Below are 12,314 nucleotides of genomic sequence, written 5' to 3'. Positions count from 1 at the left end.
ATTGGCTGAGCTGTTTGTGGGTACATCACTGAAGCAGCATAGGGCACGGCAAGACAGAGGTGCATTGAATGGGCTGTTTGTGGGTCCATCACTTGAGCAGCATGGGGCACTGCAGGACAGAGGTGCATTGAATGGGCTGTTAGTGGGTCCATCACTGGAGCCGCATGGGGCACTGCAAGACTGAGGTGCATTGAATGGGCTGTTTGTGGGTCCATCAGTGGAGCAGCGTGGGGCACTACAGGAAGGGGTGCATTGAATGGGCTGTTTGTGGGTCCATCAGTGGAGCAGCATGGGGCACTGTAGGACTCAGGTGCATTGAACAGGCTGTTCGTGTGTCCATCAGTGGAGCAGCATGCGGCACTGCAGGGCAGAGGTTTATTGAATGGGCTGTTTGTGGGTCCATCACTTGAGCAGCACAGGGCACTGCAGGACAGAGGTGCATTGAATGAGCTGTTTGTGGGTCCATCACTGGAGCAGCAGGGGGTACTGCAGTACAGAGGTGCATTGAATGGGCTGTTTGTGGGTCCATCAGTGGAGAGGCATAGGGCACTACAGGACAGAGGTGCATTCAATGGGATGTTTGTTGGTCCATCAGTGGAGCGGCATAGGGCACTGCAGGACAGAGGTGCATTGAATGGGCTATTTGTGAGTCTATCAGTGGAGCAGCATGGGGCACTGCAGGACTGAGGTGCATTGAATAGGCTGTTTGTGGGTCCATCACTGGAGCAGTACGGGGCACTGCAGGACAGTGGTGCATTGAGTGGGCTGTCTGTGGGTTCATCAGTGGAGCAGCATGGGGGACTGCAGGACAGAGGTGCATTGGGTAAGCTTTTTGTGTGGGTCCATCACTGGAGCAGCACAGGTCACTGCAGGGCAGCGGTGCATTGAATGGGCGGTTTGTGGGTCCATCTCTGGAGAGCAGCATGGGACACTGCAGGACAGAGGTGCATTGGGTGGGCTTTGTTTGTGGGTCCATCACTGGAGCCGCGTGGGGCACTGCTGGCAGAGGTGCACTGAATGGGCTGTTTGTGGGTCCATCACTTGAGCAGCATGGGGCACTGCAGGGTAGAGGTACATTGAATGGGCTGTTTGTGGGTCCATCAGTGGAGCAGCAAAGGGCACTGCAGGACAGAAGTCCATTGAATGGGCTGTTTGTGGGTCCATCACTTGAGCAGCATATGGCACTGCAGGACATAGGTGCATTGAGTGGGCTGTCTGTGGGTCCATCTGTGGAGCAGCATGGGGCACTTCAGGACAGAGGTGCATTGGGTAAGCTTTGTTTGTGGGTCCATCACTGGAGGAGCGTGGGGAACTACAGGGCAGAGGTGCATTGAATGGACTGTTTGTGGGTCCAGCACTGGAGCAGCATGTGGCACTGCAGTATAGCGGTACATTGGGTGGGTTTTATTTGTGGGTCCAGCACTGGAGCAGCATGGGGCACTGCAGTATAGAGGTACATTGGGTGGGCTTTGTTTGTGGGTCCATCAGTGGAGTAGCATGGGACACTGCAGGAAAGAGGTGCATAGGGTCAGCTTTGTGTGTGGGTCCCTTCACTTGAGCAGAACAGGGCACTGCAGGGCAGAGGTGCATTGAATGGGCTGCTTGTGGGTCCATCAGTGGAGCAGAGTGGGGCACTGCAGGACAGAGGTGCGTTGTATGGGCTGTTTGTGGGTTCATCACTGGAGCAGCATGGGGCACTGCAGGGCAGAGGTGCATTGAATGGGCTGCTTGTGGGTCCATCAGTGGAGCATTATGTTGTACTGCAGGGCAGAAGTGCATTGGGTGGGCTTTGTTTGTGGGTCCATCACTGGTGCAGCATAGGACACTGCAGGACAGAGGTGCATTGGGTGGGCTTTGTGTGTGGGTCCATCCCTGGAGCAGCACGGGGCACTGCAGGACAGAGGTGCATTGAATGGGCTGTTTGTGGGTCCATCACTGGAGCAGCATGGGGCACTGTAGGACAGAGGTGCATTGAATGGGCTGTTTGTGGGTCCATCACTGGAGCAGCATGTGGCACTGCAGGGCATAGGAGCATTGGCTGGGCTTTGTTTATGGAACCATTAGTAGAGCAGCATGGGGCACTGCAGTACAGAGGTGCACTGAATGGGCTGTATGTGGGTTCATCACCGGAGCAGCATGGGGCACTGCAGGGCAGAGGTGCATTGGCTGGGCTTTGTGGGTCCATCAGTGGAGCGGCATAGGGCACTGCAGGACAGAGGTGCATAGAGTAGTACTAGATGCTGCAGCAAAGAAGCGCATTGTCAGAGCTGTGTTTGAGGGTCAGTACAGAGTAGCACGAGGCGTTGCAGGACAGAGGTGCATTGAATGAGCTATTTGTGGGTCCATCACCGGAGCAGCATGGGGCACTGCAGGGCAGAGGTGCATTGGCTGGGCTTTGTGGGTCCATCAGTGGAGCGGCATAGGGCACTGCAGGACAGAGGTGCATAGAGTAGTACTAGATGCTGCAGCAAAGAAGCGCATTGTCAGAGCTGTGTTTGAGGGTCAGTACAGAACAGCACGAGGCGTTGCAGGACAGAGGTGCATTGGCAGGGCTGTGTGTCCAGCAGTACAGCAGCATTATATGGGCGGGAAAGAGATACACTGTCAGAGCTGTGCTTGCCGGGTTCAGAGCTGTCCAGCTGTTGTCACTGCAGCAGGTCAGGGCTGAGGGTGTGAGCAGAGCTTTGCATGAGCTTCACCCCGCGTGCACCAGACAGTGCTCTGAGCTAGGACCAGGCCTGGGGACCCGTGACAGCGGCTGCAGGAAGCACGCACAAAGCTTGGCCCTTCTCCTCTCCTGGAAGTCTGTCTTGACTAAGAGTTTCTCTGTATTGGATAAATATTGATGCAGAGCCCAGGAGGGGAGATTATACAGTCTGCCACTTCACTCCCGCTCGGACTTCCTCTTGAAGAGTCCCCGCTGTGTGTTTGTGTGCTTTTTTTCTCCTCAGATTGTGGTAATAAGATAAGTGTGCCGGGTTGGCGGGGGGTGGTCAGTTTGTCGGTCCCTTCGCTGTAAGTGCGTATGTACTCAGCCGCCAAGTACAATACCTTCACCATATCGGTGTTCTCACGTTTTTGCCTTCAGCGGCGTTTTAGAGCCAGGGTCGGCTCTAGGGCAGTGCAACCAGGGCAGCCGCACCTGGCGCCGACCTGTGGGGCGTTGTTTAGAAAAACCTTATGGGTTTGAAAGTGCCAGCTGCAGTTTTTCTTGTATGTTGGGCAGTTTTACGGGCAGCAACATCAATGTGAATATAATTTGTGTTTCATGAGCCTGCTGCAGAGAGGTTGAGTTGTGTCAAGTGGCAGTTCTGACTCATCATAATGTAGCGCAGACGGCTAATGTTCCTGCTGCAGAGAACCTGCACCATGGGGATCACCAGGGCCAGCCTGGGGCATGGGTGGGCTGGGCCCAGGTGCGGGGCGCCTAGTATTCCGAGGGGCGAAGCAGGGGCCTGCCGACTTTATGTCATGCAAACACCAGCTTGCACATACCACTTGTTCTCCATCGGTTCTCGTTAAAAAAACATTGTAATCAGTACTTAATGTACCTCAGCATGATTGCTAGCACCCCATGAACCCCTGCCCTCCCAACATCTTCCTCACACCTCCTGCTGTCACACCGCAAAGATGCCCCACCCCCACAACAAACACCACATTTTCATTTCACACAGGGAGCTGGCCTGTTCAAGACAATTTAGGGCCGGCCCGGTGAATCACAGAGCTGCCTTTTATGTGGATAGCTCAGTGGGATACTGCTTTTGTCACAGAGATGCTTTTGTTACTTGCAGTTCATAAGTTACAATCCAGTGTCCTATGAACTGTCGTCAAAGAGATACATACATACTGCATGGTATAAGTTAGATCGAAATGTTTTTTTACAAGTCTTTCATTATTTTAATCTTGCTAAAAGGGTTTGTTTCAGTAGAAATACATACTAGTAAAGTCAAACCAACCACTGTGGTATGTTTTAAATCCTGAGTTTGTGCTTCTGTGGACCAAACACACTTAAATTATTCCGCCTACTGGTATGGATGACATGTGACTCATACACCTTGTAATCCTCATTTTCTTTTTATAACATTTCCCATAGACTGATTTACGCACCTATGATTCACTGTTTTTGTATAATGTGTGTGTGATATAAAGTGCTCTGACACTCTACACTGGTATGAGTAGTGCTATAAAACAATTGAAATGCATGTGTGAATGGGGTACGGAGAGATGTTGGGCACTATTGGAGGGTAGTTGTGACGGAATCCGTGGAGAAGGTGGTCATGGGGGCAACAAAATAGATTATCGCACTGGGCACCACCAGCGCTAAAGTCGGCCCTGCTTAGAGCAGAAACAGCCGGGGCTACGCCGGGGAAGCCATATTGCGCATACTTAGTGTTGCTTATTATCAGCAAAGGCCCTTTTGAATTGAGGGGCATATTTACTAAGGGCTTGCATTAACCTTGTGTGTATGTCATTGGAAGACAACGCACGTCCTTTAATGGCATTTACTAAGCAACGCAAAGCCACGTTGCATGGCTCTGCATGGTTTAGTAAATCCAAAGTAATTCAAGGCAGTGCATATCACTGCCATGCATTACCTAGCGACAGAGAGGCGTTCCATGGGTGGAGTGTGGGCATTCCCATGCATCCACCTATGGTATTTGACACAATCTCAAATGTACCTAAGTCAGTAAACCTGGGATTGCACCAAAATTCTGCGCTTCCCTGACTGAGGCGTAATGAGAAGAAATATAATATTTTCTCCTCGTTTTTTACTCTATGTGTGCTGCACACATAAAATGAGGAAAACGACTCAAAGGATTGTTTTTGTGCAGGAAGATGTCCCTTCCTGCAAAAAAACAATTCTGTTCATAACATAGGTACCCTTGCAGCATGGCACAAGGGTGCCTGCATTGGCGCCAGGCTGCCACAAGTTCGGCAGTGCAAGAAGACAGAAGAAATGCTCATTATCTTAGTAGATATGGTGCATTTCTGCGATCTTCCTTTGATGCAAAGCAGAGCAGTAAGTTGTCTTGCTGCGTTGCATTGCGTGAAACCTTAGTAAATAAACCACTGACTCTCTCAGAGAAAGCCCATAAGAGTACTGGCCTCCACCGCAAGCACATAGGGCCTGCCACTTTGTCACTTAAGCCTAGATTTACTATTGTTAACACAATGGAGCACTGTGTGAAAAACTGCAGCGCTGCGTTGCGTGAACAAAGAAAAATTGTGCATCACCAAATCTACAAAGAGTTAGAGTTGCGTGCCAAATATGTCTTTGGCGACAGTCGAACAAAAAATGGGGGTTGACGTCAGTGCTAAATATTGTGCTACAATAAAAGGGTTTTAAGACAGGGTCTTGCATGGAACTTGTAGTCAAAGTCTATCCTCGAGTACAAATTCCTCCATGATAACATCCGATAAATGGTAAGCCACATGCAATGCATGATTTTGCTTAAATTACACTTTACGTGATTGAATATCACGTGATAATATACTTGCCCTTTGTTATGCCACATATGATTTGATTACCAGACAACACTATTTTAGTTGATTGGCTTTAAGTCAAATCCTTGAACTGTGTGGCCCCTCCCCATTATGTGCCCTTGCATACATTTGCATGGAGCTGCTGCAGCACAATGGAAGGCGTTTTGACATTCCGGCCACGTTAATATTGTCGCAAAGTATGCTTCAAAGGGAAAGCAGATACGTCTACCTCTTGCAAACTAAAAGTTCTCAGTAAGTTGGAATTTCCAACTGTTTTCTAAAGCAAAGTACCTGGTTCCTACAAACCGATCATATTATTTCTTTACATCAAAGGGCTTAGGCTGATGCATTCTAAATCCTATGTTCCATGTCAGTAATACTAGGGCCACGTGATCATTTTCAGGTGCCAATTTAACTACATGGATCAAGCCTTACAGGGAGTGTTTCTCTAGTATTATTATGGTGGTGGTCGCGATATCGTAGTTGAAAGTTTGACCTGCAACAATATCGAATCCACAATATCAACTATCACTATATTGTCAAGGTAACTAGATGTGAAATTAGGAACAGTAAATCTATACTTCCCTATGTATACTTGCCTTCACAATATAGCGGTAGTGAATATTATGGATACGATGTTGTTAGAGATGGATAATGTTGACCTCAGTATTGTGGCATACAGTTTTCTTATTCTAGCTGTTGCATATATTTATAGCTGGAAACTGCTTATACTACACCTAGTTACAATATTCTTACTCACTAACAGTTTTCGCATGCACAGCAGGGGCAGCCCGTGCAGGTAAAAGCGGTGAGGCCAGGTTGGGAGGGGGATTCAACAGACGACCAGGAGGGGAAATTAGATAATCAATTTTCCCTCGTCGTCGTCTGTCGAAATCCGCCATGCAGATAAGAGCGGTGGGGGTGGGTGGGATTGGGGGGGTTTCAAAAACGACCACAAGGGAAAATTAAATAAATAACTAATTTTCCCTCGTCATCGTCTGTCGATATCCCCCTGTGCAGGTAAGAGCGGTGGGGCAGGGTGGTGGGGGATTTCGACAGATGACCTTGAGGGGAAATTAGATAATTATTTTTCCCTCGTCGTCGTCTGTCGAAATCCCCCCCACCCAGCACCACCGCTCTTACCTGCACGGGCCGCTGATGATGCACGGTACCACATTTGTCATTTAGTACAAGCCACCTTTTCACAATACACTGAGAAAAAAGTCCTTATTAAAGCTCTAAGGAAATAGTCCATAGAGTCTGGAACACCATACAGTCAAAAATACAGCTGGATTGCAGGATGCTGTACAAAGGATTGTCATGAAACTAATGTGCTGGTGTCCCTCTTGTGTCCCTTCCCATTGCCTAGGTCACTTACCCGCACTAGCCTGGCACGTTTCACCAGGTCATTCAGCTTTCTCAAGGCTGCGTTTCGGGGCAGATTCTGGATGTCCTGGAACAGGTCCTGCTCTTCCAGCTCAAAGAGGTGACGGTTTTCAGAGATGAGAAGTGGTTCGGACCAAAAAGAGCCAATGAATACCCTCAGCACTTCAGGGGTGTTGAAGACTTTGCCGAGCGACCACATAAGCGCTCCATAGACCCGCATCAGCTGCTGCGTGTCCACCATGTCGGCCTTGTTCAGCACCACACGGATCTTGTCTTCGTTGCCCTTCAGGGCCCTGATGGCTTCAGAAAACTCATCTGAGATCTCCAGCTTGTGCGCATCGAACAGCAGGATGATGCGGTCCACGCGCTCTGCAAACCACTGCAGAACAGCAGCAAAATCATAGCCTGTGGGAGGAAGCAAGAGAGGGGGTTAATGAATGTCAACCTTGGCCCATCTCATATCAATCCAGCTTTGCTATTGGAGTAATGGTCATGGTTGTCAGCTCGGGAACAGCAGGTGGAACTTCAGATCATGGTTAAGGTGGACTGTCTGAGTTGTGTGTCTGGATATATGTCAGGTTTAGGGTGTGTGTTTGTGCGTGTTTGTGTGTGTGTGAGTGTGAGAGTGAGTGTGAGTGAGTGTGTGTGTGTGTGTGTCTGCTTGCGTGTGTATGGATGTCTGTGTGAGTGAGTCTTTATGTGTGCAAGACTGTGGTTGTATGTGTCTTAGTGTTTGTGGGCCTGAGTGTGTGTGGGCAGAGACGTTTTAAGGAATGGGCAAGATAGGCAATTGCCTAGGGACACCAGCTTCCATATGGTCCAGGTGAAAGTGAATTTTCTCTCTATCACATTTCCGCCTATTTCTCTATTTGACCATTGATGGAATAAAGGGGGCTCCGGCAGGGCAGGACATAGGTACAAACAGAAGAAATGTGTTTGGGTATCACTGATGGAATAAAGGGGCTTCGGCAGGTCAGGACATTGGTACAAACAGAAGAGATGTGTTTGGGTCCCATTGATGGAATAAAGGGGCTTCGGCAGGTCAGGACATAGGTACAAACAGAAGAAATGTGTTTGGGTAGCGTTAATGGAAGAAAGGGGCTTGGGCAAGTCAGGAGTCAGACATAGGTACAAACAGAAGAGATGTGTTTGGGTCCCATTGATGGAATAAAGGGGCTTCGGCAGGTCAGGACATAGGTACAAACAGAAGAGATGTGTTTGGGTCCCATTGATGGAATAAATGGGCTTCGGCAGGTCAGGACATAGGTACAAACAGAAGAGATGTGTTTGGGTAGCGTTAATGGAAGAAAGGGGCTTGGGCAAGTCAGGAGTCAGACATAGGTACAAACAGAAGAGATGTGTTTGGGTCCCATTGATGGAATAAAAGGGCTTCGGCAGGTCAGGACATAGGTACAAACAGAAGAGATGTGTTTGGGTCCCATTGATGCAGTGAGGGGCTTCGGCAGGCCAGGACAGAGGGACAAACAGAAGAGATGTGTTTGGGTACCATTCATGGAATAAAGTAGTCTCTGCAGGTCAGGACAGAGGGACAAACAGCAGTGCAGTATGTCGGTTCCATTAATGAACTACAGGGAGTGTGGAGCCCGGGACTGGTGTGCTTTGGCATATCTATGCTGAAGCGGATAATGTGACGAGTTTCAGCAGCTGGGCTGAGCAGGACATAGGTACAAACAGAAGAGATGCCTTTGGGTACCAATCATGGAATAGTGGGGCTTTTGCAGGGAAGGACATCGGTCCAAACAGAAGAGATGTGTTTGGGTACCATTGAAGGAATAAAAGGGCTTTGCCAGTTCAGGACATAGGTACAAACAGAAGAGATGCGTTTGGGTCCCATTGATGCAGTGAGGGGCTTGGCCAGGCCAGGACAGAGGGACAAACAGAAGAGATGCGTTTGGGTACCACTGATGGAATAAAGGGGTTTCGGCTGCAGATCAGGCCATTGGTACAAACAGAAGAGATGTGTTAGGGTACCATTGGTGGAATAAAGGGGCTTCGGCAGGGCAGGACATAGGTACCAACAGGAGAGATGTGTTTGGGTACCATTGATGGATTAAAGGGGCTTCTGCAGGTCAGAACATATGTACAAACGGAGAGATGTGTTTGGGTACCATTGATGGAATAAAGGGGCTTTGGCATGGCAGGGCATAGGCACAAACAGAAGAGATGTGTTTGGGTACCATTGATGGATTAAAGGGACTTCGGCAAGTCAGGACATAGGTACAAACAGAAGAGACGTGTTTGGGTACCACTGATGGAATAAAGGGTCTTGAGCCGTGCAGGGCAGGGAATACTTACAAACAGAAGAGATGTGTTTGGGTACCATTGAAGGAATAAAGGGACTTCGGTAGGTCAGGACAGGGCATAGGTACAAACAGAAGAGATGTGTTGGAGTCCCATTGATGGAATAAAGGGGCTTTGGCAGGTCAGGACATAGGTACAAACAGAAGAGATGTGTTTGGGTGCCATTGATGGAACAAAGGGGTGTCGGTAGGTCAGGACATAGGTACAGACAGAAGAGATGTGTTTGGGTACCATTGATGGAATAAAGGGGCTTAGGCAGGGCAGGACATAGGTACAGACAGAAGAGATGTGTTTGGGTACCACTGATGGAATAAAGGGGATTCGGCAGGCCAGGACATAGGCACAAATGGAAGAGATGTGTTTGGGTAGCATTAATGGAAGAAAGGGGCTTGGGCAGGTCAGGACATAGGTAAAAACAGAAGAGATGTGTTTGGGTCCCATTGATGGAATAAAGGGGCTTGGGCAGGTCAGGGCATAGGTACAAACAGAAGAGATGTGCTTGGGTCCAAATGATGCAGTGAGGGGCTTGGGCAGGCCAGGACAGAGGGGCAAACAGATGAGATGTGTTTGGGTCCCATTGATGCAGTGAAGGGGATTTGGCAGGCCAGGACAGAGGGACAAAGTGAAGAGATGTGTTTGGGTAGCGTTAATGGAAGAAAGGGGCTTGGGCAAGTCAGGAGTCAGACATAGGTACAAACAGAAGAGATGTGTTTGGGTCCCATTGATGGAATAAAGGGGCTTCGGCAGGTCAGGACATAGGTTCAAACAGAAGAGATGTGTTTGGGTCCCATTGATGCAGTGAGGGGCTTGGCCAGGACAGGACAGAGGGACAAACAGAAGAGATGTGTTTGGGTACCATTCATGGAATAAAGTAGTCTCTGCAGGTCAGGACAGAGGGACAAACAGCAGTGCAGTTTGTCGGTTCCATTAATGGGCTAAAGGGAGTGTGGAGCCCGGGACTGGTGTGCTTTGGCATATCTATGCTGAAGCGGATAATGTGACGAGTTTCTGCAGCTGGGAAGCTGGTCTAATCACCAGAATGTGCGTGAAGAACTTACATATGATATAATTTTACACAACACTGTGACCCATAGACAGAAGTCTGCCTCCGACCAAATCCTGCATCCCCCGCCCCCCTTCCATCCCTCCCTTCTCTGGTCCCTCTCCCAACCTCGAGCACCCCCAGCCCCCCTCCCGTCCTCCACCCCCTCGCTCTTGGCAACCCCTCGCCTTCAGCTGCTCGAAAGCACCAAAAAAGGAAGTCGGGTTGTTTGAGGAAAGCCTGAGAGAGCTTAGCATCATTGTTCTGTTTAACATTTAGAGAAAAAAAAAACATGGGAGGAAAAATGACCATTGGGTTGATGTAAAAAAAATAACAATTAATCAGAGCTTATCAGTGCCACGCAGATCTGATCTGTCTGCACTCAGGGGGCCACGGTGGTGGAAAATACACTTCACGTGGACGCGAAGGGGCGCGAGGTTTCTGGAAAGTCACCAAGAGCAACAGCCCAGAAAATACATTACATTATTTTAAATAAAAAATGAACGGCCTGAAAAACAATTGCGCTGCAATTACCCAGCTATCACATACTTTCAGTGGGGCATCACCGGGGCGCGCTGAGGTCGTCCAGGTGACCCCCCACCCCAAGCCCTGAAGGAGGAGAGATGAGGCTGAGGTGACGCATGTAAGAGATCTCATATATTACGAGCTCGGGAAAATAAAACCATGCTACGTGAATAGTTACGTTTTTTTTGGTAGCGGCACAATCTCCCGAATGGAAAATGAACAAGAACTGGCAAAACCAATGGGTCTGGCTTGTCAAACCTAGAGTTTATTTCTTTTTTATGTTGCAAATTGATGTTAACAGATAATAATAGTGTTAAATAAAAAGTAAAAATGCTTCTGTCTAAAGGATGCTTCCAAATGTTTTTTTTTATAATAAGTAAAAAATGACCCACCATAGAATTAAATAAAAAAAAATAAAAAACATGAAATGAAGCAGAAATTGGTCTCTTCCTTGACTGGCACTTAAGCGGACTACTTTGTAGGTGGATGTGCACTAGTGCAAGAAAAAAATGCTGTCACTCATAGTTGAGAGCCAATGGCTGAAGTGGGCTGACCCATTGCCCCTTGGAGGCTGTGGTGGGTAGAATTAAGATGTGAATGGTACCAAGGGATATAGAGGGCTGACCTAAAGCCTCTGTATACAGGGTCTGACTGACCGATAGGGCAGTCAGGCAGCACATGATGGACTGGTCTGACAGGCAGTGGTGCCTCGTGAAGGGCAGGAGGGGCGGGTGCACACACACACATACACACATAGTCTATTCCACATGCACACACATGCTCACTCGCATCCACATGAACAATCATTCATACTCATCCACAAGTGCACACACGTACACCCACTATTCACAAGCACATACACACACACACCCCCATTCAAAGCACACACACACACACACACACACACACAAAGATACATTCATTTATACACACTAGCATACAACATACATTAAGGGCTTACCTGTCGTAGTGGTGACATCGGTTGGCAGGAGGGAAAGGCAGAAGCCTAGGTTGATCCCTGTAGGCTTCGGGTAAGGAAGGGATGGAAAGAAGATCCCGCCACCTTTTCTCATTGGCTGACCTAGTCATAGGTCAGCCAATAAGGGGAGGACCTTCCTTACCTAATCACAGAGTGGGAAGGGGTCATTGAGAGTTACTGAGCCCACATCCCTCTGAAACAAGTGACACTGATGGTCAGTGAGCCCTGTATACTTGATGGCAAATAACTAAAGTGCACAGGTCTGAGTCTAGCAGTGATGCTCACAATCCCCATGAGGGGGAGGCTCACAGAAGACTTTGCCCGGCTGTGAAATCTTGAGCCCTGCAAATTTCAACGCTGGCAGCCAGGCACCTGCGCATTTAGCACATGTAGAGCACCTAGCTACCTGACCCAAACATGAACAGTGTCAGGCTGAGCTTTGCTTAGCCTGCCAGAAACTCTTCATGCATTAGAAGAAGGCGGAGGGGAGGGGCCACGGCTGCTGACAGGTGAGTGTGTGGGCCATTTTTTTAGCTTTTTGTGGGCCTGTTTTATGGTCTGCTAGACTGGTTTTTA

General features: G+C 48.8%; 1 protein-coding gene across 1 annotated transcript in view; it reads right to left on the bottom strand.

Moving 5' to 3' along the window:
* Positions 1 to 12,314, bottom strand: part of EHD2 (EH domain containing 2) — a 187,457-nt gene that overhangs the window by 94,808 nt on the left and 80,335 nt on the right. Inside the window, exon 3 of the mRNA XM_085625270.1 lies at positions 6,863 to 7,275. Within this exon, the coding sequence (XP_085481396.1) occupies positions 6,863 to 7,275 (413 nt within the window). The remainder of the gene's footprint in view (positions 1 to 6,862; positions 7,276 to 12,314) is intronic.

This window comes from Triturus cristatus, chromosome 9, assembly GCF_964204655.1.
Source record: "Triturus cristatus chromosome 9, aTriCri1.1, whole genome shotgun sequence".
NCBI lineage: Eukaryota > Metazoa > Chordata > Amphibia > Caudata > Salamandridae > Triturus > Triturus cristatus.
Note: the sequence above shows the minus strand (reverse complement) of the source record. Positions and strands in the feature narration are given on the sequence as shown.